At 41.1% G+C, this 22,081-nt stretch overlaps 1 protein-coding gene and 1 long non-coding RNA gene across 2 annotated transcripts; one reads left to right on the top strand and one right to left on the bottom strand.

Moving 5' to 3' along the window:
* Positions 1–6,114: 6,114 nt before the first annotated feature.
* Positions 6,115–16,574, bottom strand: LOC128536208 (cytosolic phospholipase A2 zeta-like). The gene is given in 13 exon segments (XM_053510380.1): positions 6,115–6,353; positions 6,356–6,433; positions 6,901–7,052; positions 7,054–7,079; positions 7,586–7,755; positions 12,142–12,215; positions 12,217–12,292; positions 12,552–12,659; positions 12,736–12,873; positions 13,006–13,120; positions 13,885–14,107; positions 15,435–15,571; positions 16,449–16,574. Coding segments are annotated over 13 exon segments (1,503 nt in total). The 3' UTR covers positions 6,115–6,273.
* On the top strand, positions 9,329–11,060 carry LOC128536209 (uncharacterized). The gene is made up of 3 exons (XR_008361883.1): positions 9,329–9,438; positions 10,166–10,212; positions 10,678–11,060. It is a non-coding gene; the product is annotated as an uncharacterized LOC128536209 (long non-coding RNA).
* Positions 16,575–22,081: the final 5,507 nt, after the last annotated feature.

Genomic DNA, 22,081 nt, shown 5'->3' with positions numbered 1-22,081 from the left:
AGTTGTTCAGAGAGCTGCTATCAAACCGGCTCTGAAACGGCACTAGCACCAGAAATGAACTAGCACCTGAAACACCTTAACACCAAAGGAGCTTATAATACACTAAATGCAACAATCTGGCCATAGAAATAGGTGTGGAGTTTGTCTCCAGTTTGCCTCCACTGTGTCCCTAAATGAAACTAAATAAGTAAATAAACAAACACTTTTCACATTTTCCACTTTCCCTTTTTTACAATATGAAGAAAAATCCATGTTCTCTATTAAAAACCTGATCCCTTTTTGGTTTGTAAGTGCCACATCTTTGTGAATGTGTGTTGTGTCTTGCACAGTGGATTGGAGGTACTGTTGTCAAACAGAGATTTAATTCTAAACCTCAGCTAATGCAAAGCAACCCTGGTCATTACCTGCACACATTGCTTTTTCTACTGTAGACATTACATTTTTATGCAGGCATGGCCAGCCCAGCAGTGATTGTCTAACCCCAGTGATTATGCATGTGAACTCAACATTTGTTCAAAAGGCATAACAAACTAGTTAACAGTGTTATCAATGCACATCTCTTTAATCTGGCATACACGTAACCCATCCCATAACCTCATACTCTAGTACATATATATCCTGAATGGCAACTACGCTAATTCTCTCCGTCTGTTTATCTGTTTACTGTGTATTTTTCTACCCATCCCGAGGCATCTGGAGATCGTGCCAGCTTCAGTAGAGAAAGGCCAACCCTGCGAGAATACTGAGGCATCCAGAGAAGGACCAGCTCCAGCTGGATTCTGCTTTATAATGGTTGGAGCTACACATGCTGCTCCTGTGCTTCCAGTGAGCCAGACCCCATCTGCCCTCTGCACCTACTGACGCGTCCCTATGCTGAACTGGACTTCATGTTAATTAAAAGAACTTCTGTTATATTAAACTTTCACCTGCACAACACACGATGTTATTTCTATCTGTAATCACCCAAATGGAATGGGTTCCCTGTTGAGTCTGGTTCCTCTCAAGGTTTCTTCCTATTGCCATCTCAGGGAGTTTTTCCTTGCCACTGTCGCCATTACCTTTGGCTTGCTCATCAGAGACATTTCATTCATCATCCATTCATTCATCTCATTATTATCTAGACACATTTTTTTTCATACATACACACAAAAAACATATTTAAAAAAAGTCTTTCATTTTTGTGAAGCTGCTTTGAGACAATGGCCATTTTTAAAAGCGCTATATAAATAAAATTGAATAAAATTAAAATTAAATTATGTTGTCTCTCAATTAAGACAGATGCCAAGCTCTAGCAATCCAACCAAAAAGGCCAACTTGGTATGGAACTGTACAATCTGGCAACTTTGGTAGATTTCCGCTGCTGATGGATTCATTGGACACCACTTTTGCCTATCATCACTATATCTACAGTATAAGCCACACAGTCAAATACATATGGGATTTTTGGATATTTGCTTGTAGCTAGGTAATAATGCCACTGGAGAGGTCTGAACAGATGGGCCATTATTTTAACCATAAACATTACCCAGAGTAGGGCTGTAAATATTACTGTTACAGAACATTAACATGGTCAATATTAATTATATACATATTTTGTGTATGCTAAATACTGCTATACTGTGTATAACTAGTGACTTAAATATTTTGGCTGTGTTTGGCTAAATCATGATAATCATGCAATTCAGCAAACATTGAAATTTTGGTCAAAATCAAATAGAAATTAACAATTAACCCCATAATATCCTGTTGTATTTTGTTTTACGTTTGTTACTTAAAAGTTCACCCCAGACCTCTTAATCTCTAGCCAAGTTCATCCTGATTTATCCCCAGATATTCCTAAGCCAACTGGAAATTATTCCTTCAAGCAGGTCCTAGGTCTGTCCTATGCATCATTTAAAGATAACTGAATCTCTTAATATTATAGTACCTATAAATATTAAGAAAAATGTATAAATCCTAAACAAACATATGTTTTCCTTTAAATAAATTGATACAGCCAAATAATTCAAATACCAAACAATCAACATTTTCTCATTATTGCAATACCATGGCTGGGAAATGATATTAAATTGTTCTTTAATATGTTTTAGTACATCTCTATTTATATTTCATGAGGCAGTGGTGTTCAGTAGTTAAGTCGTTAGACCTCAGGTCAGAAGATTGCATCTTCCCTAAAATTGCTGGGGCCTTGAGCAAGGGCTCCTAATCCATAACTGCTCAGTAGTAAATATGAAATGAATGTAAATGAGTCATTAGAGGACATGAAATGCCTGAGTAGCTTTTGCAAAGAAGCAGTCTCATATCATGATGCTCCCACCTCCATGCTTCACTGGTGTTCTGGGAATCCTTGTACATAAAGTGACAACTAAGTTTAAATGATTATACTGAATGGATTAAAAATATAAAAATAAGGCACATAAAAAAAAAATATATATATATAATTTTGTATCATATTGCTATACTATTACCAGTTATTTTCCTTTAACAGTATGTCCCAATGTATTTACTCAACTTTTACTATTACAGTTTGGGGCATTGCTGGCTCAGTGGTAAGTATCTTATCTGTTGTGCCAATGTCTGATTCTTAGCCAATGTGCAAAGTTAGCCACTGGATGTACAGTATCCTTAGTGCTGATTCTAAGAGCTACCAGTGTAAAACTTGTGCCAAGTTGTGTTTGTGGATTGCATTGGCTGCTGTGGTGACCCCATAATGGTCATCAACATTTATAGCAATTTGCCAACAATTTCATTTTCATTTGTTAATTAATGAAACGTTAAAAATATGCACTTAAAATATTTATATACAGAAAAACTGCTTGTCATGTTCACACACTTGAAAATGCTCCAGTTCTAAAAACTAGCTGTCTATGATTAATATTACTTGCTTCTTGTGAAGGAGTTAAAAAAGAAATCTTGTTCATGAATAATGTTTAAAAAAGAAAGCAAGATTGCCTTTTGTTTTAGATCAAATTCCATGCCAAATATATTAATGTCATTAGTTGAAATACATCTTCATAATGGTCTGTGGTTGAGGACATTTCACTAAACACCAGGACTTCCTCTAAACACACAAAGCCCATACTAGGAGAGGCGTTTTTCGGAGTTGCTGCTGCTTTGGCACTTTACAGACCTATTTCTAATCTTGGCTATTAGGACGCTCTCCTAGTCAAAGCTGATTTGCCGATGGGAGAGTTGCCTGCTTAGCGTCCAGAGTGTAAATATTTATCTGAACTCCCCCAAGGCATTCGAGTCATGCTTTTTGGAACAAGTGTGATGTCATAATTTTCGGCTTGAGACAAATAAGGGAACCTTTTTAAGCTAAAGAATCACTAAAGAATTATATCTTGTTTATAGAAAGTTCTTGGTGTTTGGCTTGTGCAAAATGTCTACGATATGTGTGGGATATAATGTGATATAGGTCAGTGACTTCCAATCCTGCTTTTAAGTCACCCTGCTCGTATTATTGTTTTCCCTTTACTAGTACACCTGACTCACGTCTACAGTACACACCATATGGTACATGTCCTGCTTATGTAGAATGTAAACTGGAGCACACTGAGAGCAGTAAAAATGTACAGACACAAAGTTTGGTCTAAAATGAGATTTATTGATTTGGTTATAGTGGGTTAATATGGAGCAGTGTTTAGAGGAGCCCCTTACTCAGCTATAAAATGTTTATATTTAGTATAGAAGGTTAAAGTATCTTTTTAACAGTGCAGTATATCATATCACGTACAGTATTTCCATATTGCAGATGCAGAATGCTAACTTGAGTACTATAAGTCTATAATATATAAAATGTTTATTTAAGATCATTTTTTTTTAGCTGTGCAACCTAATTAAGCACATAATAAATATATAAGAGACTAAATAGTGGCTTTTAAAAATATACTCAGCAAAAAAAGAAACGTCCTCTGACTTTCAACTGTTTTTACTTTCAGTAAACTTAATGTGTAAATATTTGTATGAACACTAAAAGAGTCAACACCATAAGACATAAACTAAAAATGTTTCCCAATGTGTCCCTGAATGAAGGGAGGCTCAAAAGTAAAAGTACCAGTCAGTATCTGGTGTGGCCACCAGCTGCTTGAAGTACTGCAGTGCATCTCCTCCTCATGGACTGCCTATTGCGGACAGTCTGAGCACTGATGGAGGGATTGTGTGTTCCTGGTGTGACTCGGGCAGTTGTTGTGGCCATCCTGTACCTGTCACGCAGGTGTGATATTCGGCCCTAGCCACATCAGCGGTCCTCATGCCTCCCTGCAGCATGCCTAATGCACGTTCACGCAGATGAGCAGGGACCCTGGGCATCTTTCTTTGGGTGTTTTTCACAGTCGGTAGACAAGTAGTCAAATGCCTACTTTCTGTAAGCTGTTATGGTCTTAACGACCATTCCACAGGTGCATGTTAATTAATTGATTATGGTTAATTGAACATGCATGGAAAACATTGTTTAAAACCTTTACAATGAAGATCTGTAAAGTTATTTGGATTTTTACAACATTATTGTTGAAATACACAGACCTGAAAAAGGGACGTTTCTTTTTTTGCTCAGTATATATATATATGTTAACAGGATCACATGTTCAAAGGCATGCTTACAAAAGGCTTTACAAGGCAATTAAAAGTGACTAAAATACAAAGAGATAAAGCAAAGAAAAATAATGCATATGATGCAATATGTTAACATCCACCTTGAAGATTTATCCAGAAAAGAACATGCAAAATTTCTTTATTGCTCCAGTACCAAAACAACCTTTCAACATTAATTTGATTAATAATTAGAAAGAAAAACACCTTATGTATGTTTTTTTAATCTTTGTAACATTTTACAGTTATGTAAAATATACATCAAAAGGTTCTGGTTATCACTTTGATTATAGCAGCTTTTACCACCTACTAACTACCTTCACCTGTTCCCCCCCCCCCCTCTTTTTAAATGTAATGAAACAAAAAATGCAGCTTTTTAAAGTGTACCTAAATGTCACAGATCTTGAAAATACAAATTTATAAAGGATTCATGAAAACAACTTCACCATATCTATATTACCCACATAAAAAAATTCATATACTGTATGATGTCCACCCACCATGCTAAATCTTGGTCTGAATTGTTTCTCTAACTAAACATACCAATCAACACCATCTGAGCAGTGATAATTGATCATTTAATGTGGTCTAAAGCATATTTTTAAATGCAATCATCAGTCTTTATGTAATAAAAAGGAGTAAAATGAAAGTAAACATAATTTGAGATTATTTGTAGCAAGAGTTTGTAGCTACAGGACTTAAACCAGTACAGAAATGCAGTAGTTGCCCTAGTTTAAAGCGAATTTCGAATGAAGTTGGATATAGGCAAAATGGATGTAAATGAGATCAAAAATCTCAAAGCACAATTCTAGGGAATGTGGTGCAGAGGTCTCTCTCATACCCTCCCAGTAACAGTTCTAATGTAATTTGATTTAAACAGGATAACACACAGTGATGTAAAAGATGGACTATTCTGTACAATCATTGTATTTAGTGGTCATACTGTTTTGCACTTTAAGGGCTATTTGTGTTTGTGGTTTCTACATTTGCAGCTCATTCTTTTCACTCCACACATTTCCTTAAAGGTAGGAGTTTCTGCTATATTTACTTTGCTGTAATAAAGCATGTGTTTCCTAATGCCCGCTCTATTACCTCCATCCTCAAATTTGCAAGTTAGAAGTTATTAATGTCATACTAAACATGCTATGGGTAAAAGGTACCGTGCACTGCAAAAGCCTTGAGCCACTTTCACATTTAGTTCCAAAGAGACAGACGTTCCTGTATCTTTACATTTAGTGTTGAGGAATATTTCTCAGGGTTCCTGAAGGACTTTTTGTCTTCCATTTTCAGTATCAGAGGAATGCTTTTTGTTCGTTAAGCCACACTGTGACCTATGAATCATTCAAACATAAAAAGCATATATCTAAAGGCATAAACCTATAAGAAACTGGTGCAGATGACAGATGATCATGCTGAGTGCTGGGTGGTTGGAACAGAAGAGAGGGGAAATGAGGTTGCTGCTGAGTTTTTTTCATAAACAAAGCATTTTTTTTAATTTAACCATAGGCACTTACCTGTCACAGTAAAACATTTCCTTTAATTTAATCTACATCATGTAAAATGATCATAAAGATCTGATAGGTGGTGCATGACTTTTGCATAGTATTGTAGCTGATTAGCAAGAATGAAACAACATGCAACTGTTTCTTACACACTACACTTTTCTTTTGTTTTGCTAGAAGCTTACTTAGTGGACTCCTTTCTGTTCAGAGCTTTCTCCAAAGCATGCACAATGATCTTCTTGCTGTTCAAGACATTATAGCAAGGTTTTATGTGACATATGGGGAGGATCCGATGCTCACATCAACATTTCCGGCCTTAAGCTTCTTCCATCTCTTCACTCCTGCAGAGCAACAAATACATTCTTGAGAATCATCAGATAATGATGCCGCCAACTTGCAAAAACAGACATTTGTCTATTCAAACCGTACACACACCATCATTCACCAACAGCACTTTCACATTACAGGAACTTGGCTGGGAGTTTATCAATCTGCATTACTCCCAATGCTAATGCTGTTGTTCGTTATTGTGTTTATTGTAGTTATTTGTACTCTATTGTTTATTCATTTATTTGTCCATCAGTTTTCATTCTACTGATATAATGCATTTTACATACATATATCCAGATATGTTTTTGTTGTTTTTCATAATTAAAAGTCTGAAATGATCAGCTTGGTCGTTTGTTCATTCACAAACCACACATCGACAAAGCCAATGTAAAATAAAAGATGCCAAAATAAAGCATTTCCCTATTTATTTATAACAAACTGCCTAAATTATGAAAGCAAGTGAATGGTTTGAGTTTACCAGGTTCTTTGTACTTTTTGAAGGAGATGTTGACAAGTGGGAATTGGATCACTATGGGAGCATCGGGATTCTCCTCGTCCTCGAACACAAATACTTCCTTTGGGGGCTTGTCCTTAAACTTGTTGTAGTCTATTTTGGGAAAAGGCAACTGCACAGTATTTCTGAGTCAGCTTAAGGTTCTGTTACATATGAAAGGGAGCGAGACTATCAGCCAGAGACACAAACCACACAGACCTAAATACAAGAAATGTAAGATATAGAAAAACATAAAAATGCTCAATAAAAAGTGCTATTTTAAAAGCTAAACCAAAACCATTCAAAAATTTATCCATTCATTAATTTTCAACAACTGCTTTATTCTGTCTATCCCAGGACCACTGGAGAAAAAAAAGACACTGAGCATGTCTAGTAACAATCACTGAACCAGAGTCACCAATTATTGTCTGTATATTTTATCAACCTCAATAAATTGCAATTTATTCTTATATATAACTTTGTAAGACTGTATATGAATGACAAGCTACTTGTATGACAATTATATTTAATTCTGAATCTGTTTTTGAACTAGTAAAATTAATAATAATGAAGAAAAAAATTCTATGCATGCCAATACATATGCTAAAATGTCTAAAATATTTCCAAAAGTACCTATAAGTCTACAACCATTTGGTCACTTATTCTTCACCTTTAGAAGATCCTCATCCCAGGAGTGGTCAAGGGACAGAATGGCGTCAGCAGGTCGGTGTGGTCGCAACACAGGAAAAAAGGGCAAGTTAATATCGAATCCAGCGTCTACCAAGCCAAGGGTGGCATCCATTGGGGTCAGGTTGTTTGGAAACACATCCGGGTGTGTCTCTGCAGACATCACACAAAATGGAAAACATTTGCATCCAACTTCAACACAAACATATACCTGGCCGTATGATGATGATAGGGCCTCTGCCCTTATTTACGACAAGAAATGCTTCTCGATGTACTTATGATACGCACAGGAAGACCTTCCCGTTCTCAGAAATTGTGTGATTATTCATTTAACTTAATAAACTTAAAAGGAAATTAAAGAAACTAAAAACATAAAAACAGCTCCACCGTTTATGTGAGAACGGACGGGGCTCTGTAAACTAAAACAAAACTATTACCCTCTCGGGGCTTTTGCCCTTATCGAGGATTTATAGGAGATACAGTGGAACCTCGGATTCAAGTAACACGGTCTGTGAGTGTTCCGCAAGACGGGCAAAGATTTTTAATACATTTTGACTTGACAAACAAGCATTGTCTTGGTTTACGAGCACCGAATATAATGTATCACGCATCCGCTTCTTGTTTTGATGCCGAGCGTGATGTGATCACAACTGAGCCAACGTTTTTTTTTATCTTGTGCTGCTGTGTGTGTGAACAAGTCTTATTAAAAGGTAAAGATCAATTTATTCTCTCTGTATCAGCCTGTCTTGTTTTACTTTACCCTTGAAAAGAATCGCGACAGAGCAGAGTTTCTGTGTAAGGCAGAGAGTGTGTGCACACACACACACACTCTCTCGCCTTTACAATGTTTTGATGTATTTATTTTATTTGGCTGTAGAATGAATAATTTGAGTTTCCATTATTTCTTATGGGTACATTGAATTTGGTTTATGAGTGTTTTGGAAAACGAGCCCACTTCCGGAACAAATTATGCTTGTAATCCGAGGTTCCACTGTAGTTTGTTTTTTGTGTCAATTTTATACTTAACCTAAGAGCGCGTGCTTAAAGGACAGCGCGCCGCTCGCGCTCTCTCTCTTTTTGACCGGGGTCTTAGGGAGGCAGAGGCTGGGGCTGTGTCTTTGCCTCTGTCTCTCAACTTTCTGCATGCTTGGCTTTGGCCCTGATACCTTACCAGTGCTACATAATGATTGCACGAAGTGCCAAGGTATCAGGACCCTTAAATAGACATGCCGCCAGGTGCGGCGTATCCAGGCTGAATACAGCGTTGCTTGGTAACCATGTGTCTATAAATCTCCGCGCCTTTGCCTGTTTAGAACTCCGCATGGTAGGATCTGCCCGTTCCAAACACACTCTAAAAAATTATTCTGTGGCCTTGTAAATTTCACAGTTATAAAAAGGTTATGTTACCTTAATAAAATCTCTAAAAGTCACATACATGATTGTTTGAGTTAGACAAATCTAAATAAATGCCTAAAAAAACAACTTTTAATTTTGTCTTAAATTTACACTATAATTTAAGTTTACTTTACTAGTAAAAATCAGCATTTGACTAACTGAATTATATTTTTAACATGCACTTAATATTTTTTGATAAATTTAAATCAAAATAACTGGTAATGGAGTAATTGTACTGATTAGTTTCAAGAACTACAATTATAAATTATTCTAACTCAATATTCTTTATTTTTAACAACAAAAACTTAATTAATTGAGTAAATTGCCCTGTGCAAGTGCTCATGGGAAGTCTGGTGTAACATCAGAGACAAGAAGGCTGTGAGGATGTGAGAATGGACATGAAGCACCTGGAACATTCTGGAACACTCCTTACAAATCCTGGTGAGTAAACCGCTAACACAAGTTACTGTAATAATGACTCTGTCTGCCTGCACACACAACTTTATAGGGTGTGAGTTACTGTTCTGAATCCTGTCACCGCCGAGCTCCAGAGCTAACGATAGCTAGTAACAGGTCAGTCCTGGGGTTCAGTGTGATTTAGCTTGTTTGTTCCAACCACCAAACTGCTCAGCTAAAGCGCGGTTAATACAGACACTTAAACTCTGGTGTAAAAGGAGAGATTTAACACCGAGCAGCAGCGCGTGCATGTCCGCGTTTCTCGGTGTAACCGGCGGCGGTTGGGCCGCAATATTTGAATTTCTCCCGCCAAATGCGGTGATTTTGCGCAGCCAACCGCCACTGTGGCGAGGATATAAAACTAACATGTTCAAATAATTACCGCATGTGTACCGGTCCACCTCACACACTGAACCGCGAGTCTGCTCGTTTCACTCCGACACTTTAAGCAGGAAACGTGGACCAAAGCAGGTTTAAACAGCAGAAATGGGGTGCAGTGTAGCAAGTACTGTACTAGTAACTAAAGCTATGAAATATAGTGAAAATACAACATTTCTCTCAGAATTAGAATTGGGAGAAAGTAATATGAAATTTAAATATTTATATTTACAATGTTATGTATGTTCTGATATGTAAGTAAAAGAAACTAAAACTGATTGATTTTGTGTGTTTGTGTGAAACATGTTATATATTTTCTATATCTCTTTCACAGCACCAACACCACTAATGAAGAGAAGTTGAATGGAGATAAAACAGGAGGTAAATGTTAACTTTTTTAAATGTTACAGAAGTATTAAATCTGTAACCATTGAATCAAAGATAGAAATTAAAACAAGGCTTGAAATATTTCACTTTACCTATAATAAGTCTAGACTATACAAGTTTTCCACTCGAGTATACTAGATTTTCCATTAACCAAAGTAAAAAATTTATATAGTTGATGGTCATGCATAAATAAAGTTGGGTATCATTTTTATACAAGGGACAAAAACATGTACAAGGGACGTTCAAGTCAAAGCGGGACCATTGATTGTGCAGAATAACAGAACACCCCCTTTATTTCTCTTTATATTTAGAGAATTTTCATCACAAGTAGATCAGTGTGATGATGTATATTAGTCCAAAAAGTATGTATTTGAACAGAAGTACTATTTTACCAGTCTGGTAGACTTTATATTAACAGTCACACTTGTACTTACTTGTATACTATTGTTCCTTTTTTAGGTGCCAGCATTATGGGATGGCGGTGTAAACTGTGCATTTGTCGCATCATCAAAAGGAATTTCGATCATTATCGAGTGAAGCATGGTACTGTTGGTCATGGATATTTAGTGTCCTGTGTTCATTTAGACTGTCATTGCTTCTTTAAGATTTGAGAAGGTCTGCACACACATTTGTATAGATCCCACAGTTTGCAGGAAACTGAAGTGTGAAGGTGTGCAATCTTTCAGATGTAAAATGTGACTCATTAGATTCTAATACAAAAGTCTACTTTCCACATGTTAACTGTATAATACTTGTAGCAGAAGTATTGTTTCTGAGACTGTTTACTAATAAGATAAATCCAGCTCTCTGTTTATGTTCTTGTTACATGTCATTTGCATGTAAACCAGGTTGAGTTTAGACTTCATGTCTTGTCAAATTTCACAAATAAATGTTTAATTAAAATAGTAATGTGTGTATTGTTTTTTATTCAGTTAAAATATTTAGTAAATGTAGCACATTTGTTTATTAAATAATAGTATAATTTTCAGTATCTTCTACCTTCCATTTCAATTATATCTACTCAATTATATTACTCATTTTCACTTTGCATTAACTTCTGATTTTCATTACATTTACATAATTTTGTACATCATTGTACTAAATATAGTTGTTCAGGTCTACTTAATTTTTTTTACTGACTTGTACTCAACTCATTAAGTATATTTTACATGATTTTTATGCATTTCTGATCGGTTCTGCCCCTCGTGAGACCCGCGTCGTTAAAGTCTTCTAAACACACTGTCAATGCAAGCAATGCATACCATGTCTGTCATGGACTGGCCTCCCCAAAGCCCGAATATCAACATTATTGAAGCAGCATGGGAGCATCTTGCCAGAGAACAGATTAAAAGTCAGCCAACATTCAAAGAAGACCTTTGGAATGTTCTTCAAGAAGGCTGGAGAATTTTCGTCAAGACTATTCAAAGAAATTACAAGAATGCTCGTCTAAGGCTGTGTTAGTGGTGGCCATATTAAATATTGATTAAAAAAATATATGTTAGAAATATACAAACTCTCTTCATGTATACTGTATCTACATGTATGGGATTTCCTGGCAAAATATAAAGGATTGAGGGGTGTTTTAAGACTTTTGCAAATGACTGTAAATGCAAAAACCGATAGATACATTTTGATGTCTTCTCTAGCTTTCTGTCGCCAGCTGATTTAGTGATTTCTTAAAGAGTGACACAGTGATGCAGGAAAGGCTGCCCTGTGGGAGGACTAATGGTGTTAAGTCGGGTGTATTTGCAATTAGCACTCCTTATAACAAATTCAATTTCCTCAGTTGAGAAATAATTCATAAGCCAATATTCATTCCAAGAAACAATGCAAACAATACAACAGGACTGGCAGAACTGATAAAATTACCACGAGTATAAGTATAAGTCAAAATGTGAGCAAATCAATAAGAAATGTTTTGACCTTTAGAAGTGTTGAAGGTGGATCTTTCGGTGTACGTGTTGTGCAGGAAGAATCCTCGCAGGAAGTTAAACACGATGCGAGAAGTTGCTCAGTGATGAAGCCTCTGAACTGTGCTGCAACGTGTCCAGTGTGGACTGCTTATCATCTGTCTCTACATGACAGAGCACAAATCACTGATCATTAGTCATTTTTGATTTCATCACTTGATCACTTGCTAAAAAACGTATATTTCAATTACTAGGTGCAAAAGAGATAAGTGTTAAAAGGTTAAAGAGATAAGTGCAGTTTCTTTAGTGCAGAAACTGTTGACATTATCCTATCTCCCCTTAAAAGGAAGCATGCAATGATGCACAGGACTCACAAGGTAGGTGACTTGGGTGACAGGCATGAGCTTAGTTATACAGTCTTACCAATGCTAGACACATTCTCCCCCAACCATGAAGTCCAGGACGGCATCCCTCCTTGGACATGCCTCCAGATCTGCAGCAGGCTAACAGAGAAGACACTGCTCCACATGCCTGTGCAGACATTTCTTTAGATTATTATTGGTAAGACATACCTTGGCTAAGTAGAATTCAGTGATGCAACACTCACCTAAAAGGAAGGAGACTCGTGGCTCTGGTATTTTTTTAACCACATGCCCGAGGTAGTACTCACTCCCAAAATGTTCTGTAGGCACAAAGCCTCCATATTTGGGGAATCCCACTTCAAGTGGAGTAAACTCACACCACTCTATTAAAAAAACAAAAAGTACAAACTCACTGATTTCACTGGTTAGCTATGTGCCTGCAGTGCCAAAACTTTACTACACTTCAGCTAGCAGCATTTATTCAACAGCTATCAGGTTTAATGTGAGGTCTTTACCAGCCACCATAGAGCCGCCACAATCCCTTTTCATGCTGACAGCTGTGTAGATTGGGAGAGGGTTCTGGCCCTCGAAGAGTGCCTCCTGCTGGTCAGACAGTTTAGCTGTGTGTTTCTGAAAAAATAAGAAAATATATCTGATTTTTTTGACCGTCTGTTTTTGCCTTGCATTTAAGACTATGTGGGAAACCTGGATGTTAGCTTTATATTCTAAAGTGGAATAAATGGAACTATAAAGTACATTTCATACGTTTCTCATGACTCTCCACCACATTCATGTTTTATTCTCCTCACCTTTGGGTACAAAGCATTGATATTGAAAAAAACTACTTTAACCCCTGTTAAGTACACCTTAGTCGCTAAATGTCAGTCGCTAGAACGAAAAGTGTTGGCAGAATAAAATAGCTGGTTAAATAAACAAACAAATCATAATTTGTTGATAAACTGTTGTATAAAAACATTATACTCAAGGTTCTTATGAATATTATCACAGCTGTTATATCTTCGGCACTTGGACTGCACCCTCAGGGCTTCAACCACATCACAGCCGTGCTGATATTCAATACAACAGCATGACCTTTCATATGTTATTGCTTGATTACCTAGTGTTCCTCTTAGTCCTCCTTAAAGCCTTATAAATTCTGTAACCTATTCAAATGGCGTTCAAAAATGTATAGTAGATCCCAACATGACCTGATTTTAAAGATCACAATAGAATGTCCTCATACTGACAAATTCCAGTACAGAGCAATTATAACAAGCAATTCACAAAACATTTCTTAAAATATTTGACTTTTGAGTTAAAACCTAAAAATATCCATACTACTCCAAAAGTTAAATAAATCACAATAATTTTTCCTTATCAACAGGGAACCAGACCTTTCCATAAATGGCATTTTCGATCATGAGCCCCCACATGTCAATCGGAGGGACAAGATGATCTTCGTTCCTTTTCTGCTGCACCTCCGAGTAGTAATACCGCAAAAGGCTTGGACTAAACAGACTTTTGGTACTCTTAGAGAGTTCTTTTTTCACTAGCATGATTGCCTCATCTAGGTCTTTCGTTGACCAAAATGGGTCATTGTAGAGATATGCATTAGTCCTGATGCAAAGAAAGAGAGCAGTTCAGTTCCATGCACTTGCTTCAATGTCAAATTTGAATATACAGTGCATCTGGAAAGTATTCACAGCGCATAACTTTTTCCACATTTTGTTATGTAACAGCCTTATTCTAAAATGGAATGAATTCATTTTTTTCTCATAATTCTACACACAACACCCCATAATGACAACATGAAAAAAGTTTACTTGAGATTTTTGCAAATTTATAAAAAAAAAAAAAAATTGAGAAAGCACATAAACATAAGTATTTACAGCATTTGCAAAATTGAGCTCAGACGCATCCCGTTTCCCCTGATCATCCTGTTTCCCATGATCATCCCGTTTCCCCTGATCATCCCGTTTCCCCTGATCATCCTTGAGATGTTTCTGCAGCCTAATTTGAGTCCACCTGTGGTAACTTCAGTTGATTGGACATGATTTGAAAAGACACACACCTGTCTATATAAGATCCCACAGTTGACAGTTCATGTCAGAGCACAAACCAAGCATGAAGTCTAAGGAATTGTCTGTAGACCTCCGAGACAGGATTGTCTTAAAGCACAAATCTGGGGAAGGTTACAGAAAAATTTCTGCTGCTTTGAAGGTCCCAATGAGCACAGTGGCCTCCATCATCTGTAAGTGAAAGAACTTCAAAACCACCAGGACTCTTCCTAAAGCTGGCCGGCCATCTAAACTGAGCGATCGGGGAAGAAGGGTCTTTGTCAGGGAGGTTACCATGAATCCGATGGTCACTCTGTCAGAGCTCCAGAGGTCCTCTGTGGAGAGAGGAAAACCTTCCAGAAGGACAACCATCTCTGCAGCAACCCACCAATCAGGCCTATATAGTAGAGTGGCCAGACGGAAGCAATTCCTTAGTAAAAGGCACATGGCAGCCCACTTGGAGTTTGCCAAAAGGCACCTGAAGGACTCGCAGACCATGAGAAACAAAATTCTCAGGTCTGATGAGACTCTCTGGCCACTCTACCAAATAGGCCTGATCGAATACTGAGAAAAAAATGAATTTAATCCATTTTAGAATAAGGCTGTGACATAACAAAATGTGGAAAAAGTGATGCGCTGTGAATACTTTCCGGATGCACTGTAGGTGCAAAAAAAACAACAAAAAAAACCTAATAAATAAATAAATAAATAAATAAATAATGTGTTCTTAAATAGATATTTTAGATTTCATCATATGTATAGAAACATCTTCCAGTGGGAACTGGTCTTTACTATTATATAAGAAATCTCACCTGCAAACCTATTCCTGTGTGTTTTACAAAGTAAATATAATCCAAGTAAGTGACTGTGATATTTTTAACACTCACCAGGTGGAGCCAGACAATGAGGTGATGTAGCTGATGACGTCCAACAAGCCAAGACGTTGCAGTCCTTTCAGAGAGCCAAATGTGCCTGTCATGACCCTCGAGCCACCTCCTGAACACACCAAAGCCACTGTCGGCACCTAAACATGCACAATCAGCATGTGTATACACCCTCAGTCAGTAACAGCACAAAAATAGAAGAGCTTATTTATCTTTAAAATTCAGATTAGTTTGTAGCCATGTTTGTTTTTATTTGATTCGTAATGTGTAAGTTGGGCAGTATAGTGGCTCACTGGGGAGGGTTTCGACCTCCCAGTTTCTTGAGTTGGCTCTTTAAGTCTGCTTCTTTAGCTGAACAATAAAAACCCATCTGCATATATGAGCATTTTGGTAGATCTAGACAATGCTGTCAAAATTATGTAATTTAATCAGAATTATTCAAAATATTTTTTTATGTATGTAACTCTTAAATGTGCACATAAAATAGACATGCAAAAAGGATGCTGTCATTACACTGTTCCAAGGTGAAAAATATCCTGCATGTAATTATTTATGAGCCTAAAGTAAGCTCTACATTTAAAAACAAAAACAGCTCAAAACATTGTTTAATGTATAGTACATATAACGTCACATTTACCATACAGTATATACAGTAGATAATTCTGAATTATTATTATTATTATTATTATTAAAACCATTATTTTTTACCATGTTTTAACCACATTTTTTTTTTACTATTTTACTATGTTTACTATGTTGCATATCATACTTGTTGATCATATATGGTTTTAATACCTAGAGAAGAATTACAAATGTATTTTGTCTCAAATGTCCTAAATAGAAATATCTGTCAATTCTAGCTTTTATCAAATATCACTTAAAAGTGGGTCACCACCTCAACTGCAATGCTAGATCGTTCTTCAAACACTTAGCCATACCGTGTAAGTCGTCATTTTTACATTGCTTGGACTAAATTTAATAATATGTTGTACTATGTTTGTTTTTCATATGTATTACCTTATTTGGATCCAGGCGAGATTCGAGTTTAAGTATTTTTTGGAGTGCACGAGAGGCCACTTCTTTCGTTTTTGCCAGAAATGCTTTCTCCTCAACAGGTATGTTAAAATCCAGACGAACCTTCATGTCCTACTCAAATCTTCATACATATACAGGCTATTATATGTCAGAGTTTATCAGTAAAATAATGAATCTATAAACCAGTACCTGTAAAGTTACAGAGAAAAGTTTTAAAATCTGATACCTCTCTTTCACTTGCAAATTTACAGTATCCTGTAGAGTAAAAAAAAAAATGTTACCGCTTAAATATATATACAGTACATATACCGCAATATGATTAGTATTACTGCGTATTATTTGAGTAATAAAGGTGGTAGGGTATTTGTAATACTTGCAGAAATGTTGAAATGTAATAAGTACTTCAGCTCTATTAGATCATTATTTATTTAGGTATTTTCGAAATAATTATTATATTATTATATATATTATAATATAATATATTATTATTATTATTATAAGTAGTAGTAGTAAATATATATCTTAGGACTTAAAAAATAATATTAATTCTATAATTAATAATACATTAATTAAACTTTCTTTAAAACAATGTCATTTTGGTAAATCCTTATATATCTAATAAGTAATAAATAATCACATAAATGAAAAAAAGCAGATGTACAATAATACAGAAAATCTGTATTCATTAATGAGTTGATTGAAATTAATAATTATAGCATATATAATGTAACAGGGTGGCATGGTGTATTAGTGGTTAGTACTGTCGCCTTGCACCATCAGGGTCCAGAATCCTGCCACAGGGTCTGTGTGCAAGAAGTTTGCATGTTCAAAAAAATAGTTTTTGCCTTAACCACAATGATACAGCTACATTAAACAATAATCAGCCTTAATTATTTCCCTTTAGTTTAATTATGGCAGTGAAATGGCTTTCAGTTTGTTTTTCATGAAATCATTAAAATTATGTGAAAATGGATACTTAAGTAAAATACTGTGGCGTGGGTGGGGTTTGAGTAATAACCATCATGCTTTGCGGGAGGGACTGTTATGTGTTCACCGTGTTGGGGAAATGTGTCTCGGGTAGTGGCTTCGGCCAGGGTGTGTGTGTGAATCAGAAGTGTGTCTTGTTGATTGTTTGTGTGACTTTCGTGCTATGGAAAATAAAGTACTCCCAGCCATTTGCATTGGGCAGCAAGGAAGCTCACTCGTCTCTCCACGCTCATTGGTAGCTGTGGAAAACGCTACATTTGGTGTCAGAAGTGGGATGGAGAGTAGCGGGTTAGAGCGGCGACCAGAGCGGAGCTGCACGTTCCAGGTTCCGGCACGGGACCTTGGGGGGGATTCCTCCAGTGACGCAGCACCGGAGCAAGCTACAGCTCCGTGCCCCGTCCGCCAGCGAAGCGACCTGCAGCTGCGCCTGCCGGCCTACAACGGCGCCGTCGATCCCCACGCGTTCCTCGCCCAGGTAGAGCTAGCCGCCGACTTCGCGGGCTGGTCCTCGGCGTAAACAGCCGTCCGGGTGGCCCTTTCGTTGGAGGGTGACGCGCTGCGGGCGTTGGAAGACCTCCGGGCTGATGAGCGGAAGGACTGGGCGAAGCTACGGGAGTCGCTCCACTTCCGGTTCAGCGCAGGTGACGGTAAGGAGGCCGTGTGCGAGGAGCTGGCAACCCGCGTGCGGAGCGCCTCCGAGCCACTGGGGGCGTTCGCCATGGACATGAGGTCTCTCGCGCGCAGAGGCTACCCGGAGTTCGGGTCCGTCCAGCAGGAGGAGCTAGCGCGCCGTGCGTTCCTGCGGGGAATCCGGCCGTGGCGGCTGCGCGAGCACATCCGGTTAGCGGCATCGGCTTCCTTGGCTGAGGCGCTGCGCGAGGCTGAGCGCGCCGAACCCATCATGGCAGAACGCCACGGCGAAAGAGCCGAGCGACCTCCCGTGACTCAGGGCCGCTCGGTAGGTGAACCTAGCCGGGGACAGGGCAACCCGTCGCGGCTAGGCCCCGACCCAGCTTCCGAGATTCCGCGACGTCGCCGAGGCCAGGGACCGCCGGATTACCGCTGTAGTGTTCTCAGGCCTGAGGACAACGTACCCCAGCAGCCGTTAAAACTAGCTTCGGGGGGCGCCGAGGTGAAGCCGGCTCCCACAGCCTTCTTTGTTTCCCCAACTACCGGGTTCAACCTCCGGTCAGGACGTGCAGGAAATCGCTCGGGGGTCTACGTTAACTGTGGCCTGGACAACGTTTCGCTGCGGGCGCTCGTGGACACTGGCTCCACAGTTTCGCTGCTGCGCTGGGGAGCACTAGGACAAGGCGATCGCGGTTGTATGCTGCCGGCCCCAGCCGTGAGCATTCGCACCGTGTCGGGGAGCTATCTAGAGATACGGGCCTGTCGCACAGTGCGCATACAAGTAGGTGCAATCATTCTTTTTCATCCATTCTTGGTGGCCGACATTGAGGATGATTGTATCTTGGGGTTGGATATTTTGGAAAGGTGGGGTGCAGTACTTAATCTCGTTGACGGAACGTTGCGTGGTAGCTTCGGGTTAGCCAGGTTGCTAGTGCCCAAAGCGCAGCCGGACATGTTAGTGGAGCACACCAGGGGGGCGGAACTTCCGGCGGGCGCGCCATGTAAACATCCGGTAGCAGACCGAACGAGAATAATGGCCGAGCTTATGCAGCGTAGCAGCGTAGGGCTCAGTCAGACACAGGCCGACACCGTGAAATCCCTGCTACACGAGTTCGCAGACATTTTCGCGGTTGATGAGAGCGAGTGCACACATACCAACTTGGTGCAGCACACGATTGATACGGGTAACGCAGCGCCTGTTCGGCTACATCCGAGACGCCTCCCATTAGCTAAACGAGCTATCGCCGAGCAGAAGCTGCGCGAGATGGCCGACTCGGGCGTCATAGAGCCAGCGTCCGGACCGTGGTCTTCACCTGTTGTGCTCGTGCGTAAAAAGGACGAATCGTGGCGGTTTTGTGTGGACTACCGGCGGTTAAACGAGGTAACGCGTAAAGATTTTTATCCGTTACCGCGGATAGATGACGCGCTGGAGCACGTTGCGGGCTCGGCGTGGTTTAGCTCGTTGGATTTGCGTAGCGGGTATTGGCAAGTAGAGCTCGCCCCGGAAGCACGACCAAAAACCGCGTTCTCGATCGGCCAAGGGCTATGGCAATTCCGGCGCATGCCGTTCGGCCTCTGTAACGCGCCAGCGACGTTCGAACGGTTGATGGAGAAAGTGTTGACGGATATTCCTCGCAACCGTTGCGTCGTTTACCTGGACGATTTATTGGTGCACGGCAAGGAGTTTGAGCTCGCGCTAGCTAACTTGCGTGAAGTATTTTCGGCTATCCGGCGGGCGAATTTGCGGCTCAACCCCAAAAAGTGCCAGCTGTTGCGGCGGGAGACGGGTTTTCTAGGACACGTAATTAGTGCTAGAGGTATTGCCACCGATCCAGCAAAAATTGCGGCAGTGCAGAATTGGCCTGAACCGCTAAATGTGTCACAACTGGCACCTTCCTCGGGTTAGCCTCTTACTATCGCCGGTTCGTGAAGGATTTTGCAACGATCGCCAGTCCGCTGCACGGCCTCACGAAAAAGAATCAGCCGTTCCGCTGGGACAGGGCGCACGCGCATGCTTTCACTCGGTTACGGGAAGCTCTGGTCACGTCGCCCGTTCTCGGATACCCTGACGCGTCTCGTATGTTTATCCTTGACACGGACGCGAGCGATGTAGGGCTGGGGGCTGTCCTGTCTCAGGTGTCCGAGGGTAAAGAGCGTGTTATCGCCTACTTCAGCCGCGCATTGTCTGGACCTGAGAAAAATTACTGCGTCACGCGGCGCGAGCTGTTAGCGGTCGTCGCGGCCCTAAAACATTTTAGGCCGTATTTATACGGGCAATCCTTCTCGCTGCGGACCGATCACGCTTCGCTGGTGTGGCTACTTAGTTTTAAAGAGCCCGAGGGGCAGTTGGCGCGCTGGTTAGAGCGGTTGCAGGACTACGATTTTACCGTCCAGCACCGAGCTGGAAAACTGCATGGTAACGCGGACGCTTTATCCCGCCGGCCGTGTAGCAAAGAGCATTGTCGGCACTGCGAGCGGGTTGAAGAGCGCGTGCGTGGTCGCGACATCGAACACTCCCCGACCCCCGTGAATCGGAACATTCTCCCTGCGCAGTACTTCGGAGTCTCCGTCGGTAATCCGCCGTCCGAGCCAGCGTGCAGCCGAGTTACCGCGTCGCCTAAAGCATCGCCTGTAGTCGTTCCGCCTGTGCTCCAGATGGACTGTGATCAGCTAACTGCCGAGCAGGAGAAGGATCCGGCGCTGCAGCGGGTGCTGGGGTGGGTTAACGCGGGCCGGAGACCGGATTATGCCGCGGTTGCTCACCTGGGGCCGAGGAAAAAGCTCTCCACTCGCAGTTCAACCGACTAGTGTTGCGGGGAGGTTTACTCTACCGTCACTGGGAACAACCGTGCGGCGCTGGAGAATCTTTTCAGCTGCTGGTGCCGCGGAATCTGCGGTCACGAGTGTTGGGAATGGTACACGGGCATGCGGGTGCGGGACACTTCGGAGTCACTAAAACGCTGCGGCGGTTGCGCGCTCGCTTCTACTGGCCGGGCTGCCACATGGATAGTGAACTCTTCGTGCACAGATGCGACATCTGCACGGCAAAGAAGGGACCTACCCAGCGCTCGCGGGCACCTCTGCAAGACTTTCGGGTGGGGGCACCCATGGAGCGTATGGGCGTGGACATTCTTGGGCCGTTTCCTATCTCCGATCGCGGGAACCGGTATGTGCTGGTGGCCATGGATTATTTCACCAAGTGGCCGGAGGCGTTTGCTGTCCCTGACCAAAGCGCTTCCACCACGGCTCGAGTGCTGGTGGATGAGGTGTTCTGCCGATTCGGCGCCCCGGAGCAGTTGCACAGCGATCAGGGGCGTAACTTCGAGGCGGAGGTGTTTGCGGCGGTGTGCGAGCGCCTCGGGGTGGAAAAGACCCGCACCACGCCCCTTCATCCGCAGAGTGACGGCCTCGTGGAACGCTTCAATCGCACGCTCACCACCCAACTCGCCGTGCTTACCAGCGACCGTCAAAAGGATTGGGACGAACATTTGCCTCTCGTGCTTTGGGCTTATCGCACAGCGGTGCAGGAGTCCTCACAGCTCACGCCAGCTGCGTTAATGTTCGGTCGCGAGTTGCGCACGCCCGTGGACCTTGTGTTCGGGCCTCCTCCACAAGTGGATTTACCCGCAAAGCCGGGGATGGATTACTTTTGTGCTTTAAAAGACAAACTGTTTCGTGTCCACGAGCTGGCGCGTAGACACTTGGCGAACGCCGGGGTAAAGCAGCGCCGCTTGTATGATACTCACAGCCGGGGGCGAGACTTTGCTGCTGGGAAGCAGGTTTGGGTGTATTCCCCCGGAAGGAAAAGGGGGCTCTTGCCTAAGCTTATGTCGCACTGGGTGGGCCCCTGCACGGTCGTTGCTCAGCTGTCCGACGTAGTCTACCGGGTGCGGTTGACGGGGCGGTCGCGAGTGGTCGTGCTCCACCGGGACCGGCTCGCTCCCTACCAGCCCCACGTCAGCAAGACATCGAGCTCTGTGGAGGCCAGTCCGCCTCAG

This window comes from Clarias gariepinus, chromosome 13 (genome assembly GCF_024256425.1).
Source record: "Clarias gariepinus isolate MV-2021 ecotype Netherlands chromosome 13, CGAR_prim_01v2, whole genome shotgun sequence".
Classification (NCBI taxonomy): domain Eukaryota; kingdom Metazoa; phylum Chordata; class Actinopteri; order Siluriformes; family Clariidae; genus Clarias; species Clarias gariepinus.
Note: the sequence above shows the minus strand (reverse complement) of the source record. Positions and strands in the feature narration are given on the sequence as shown.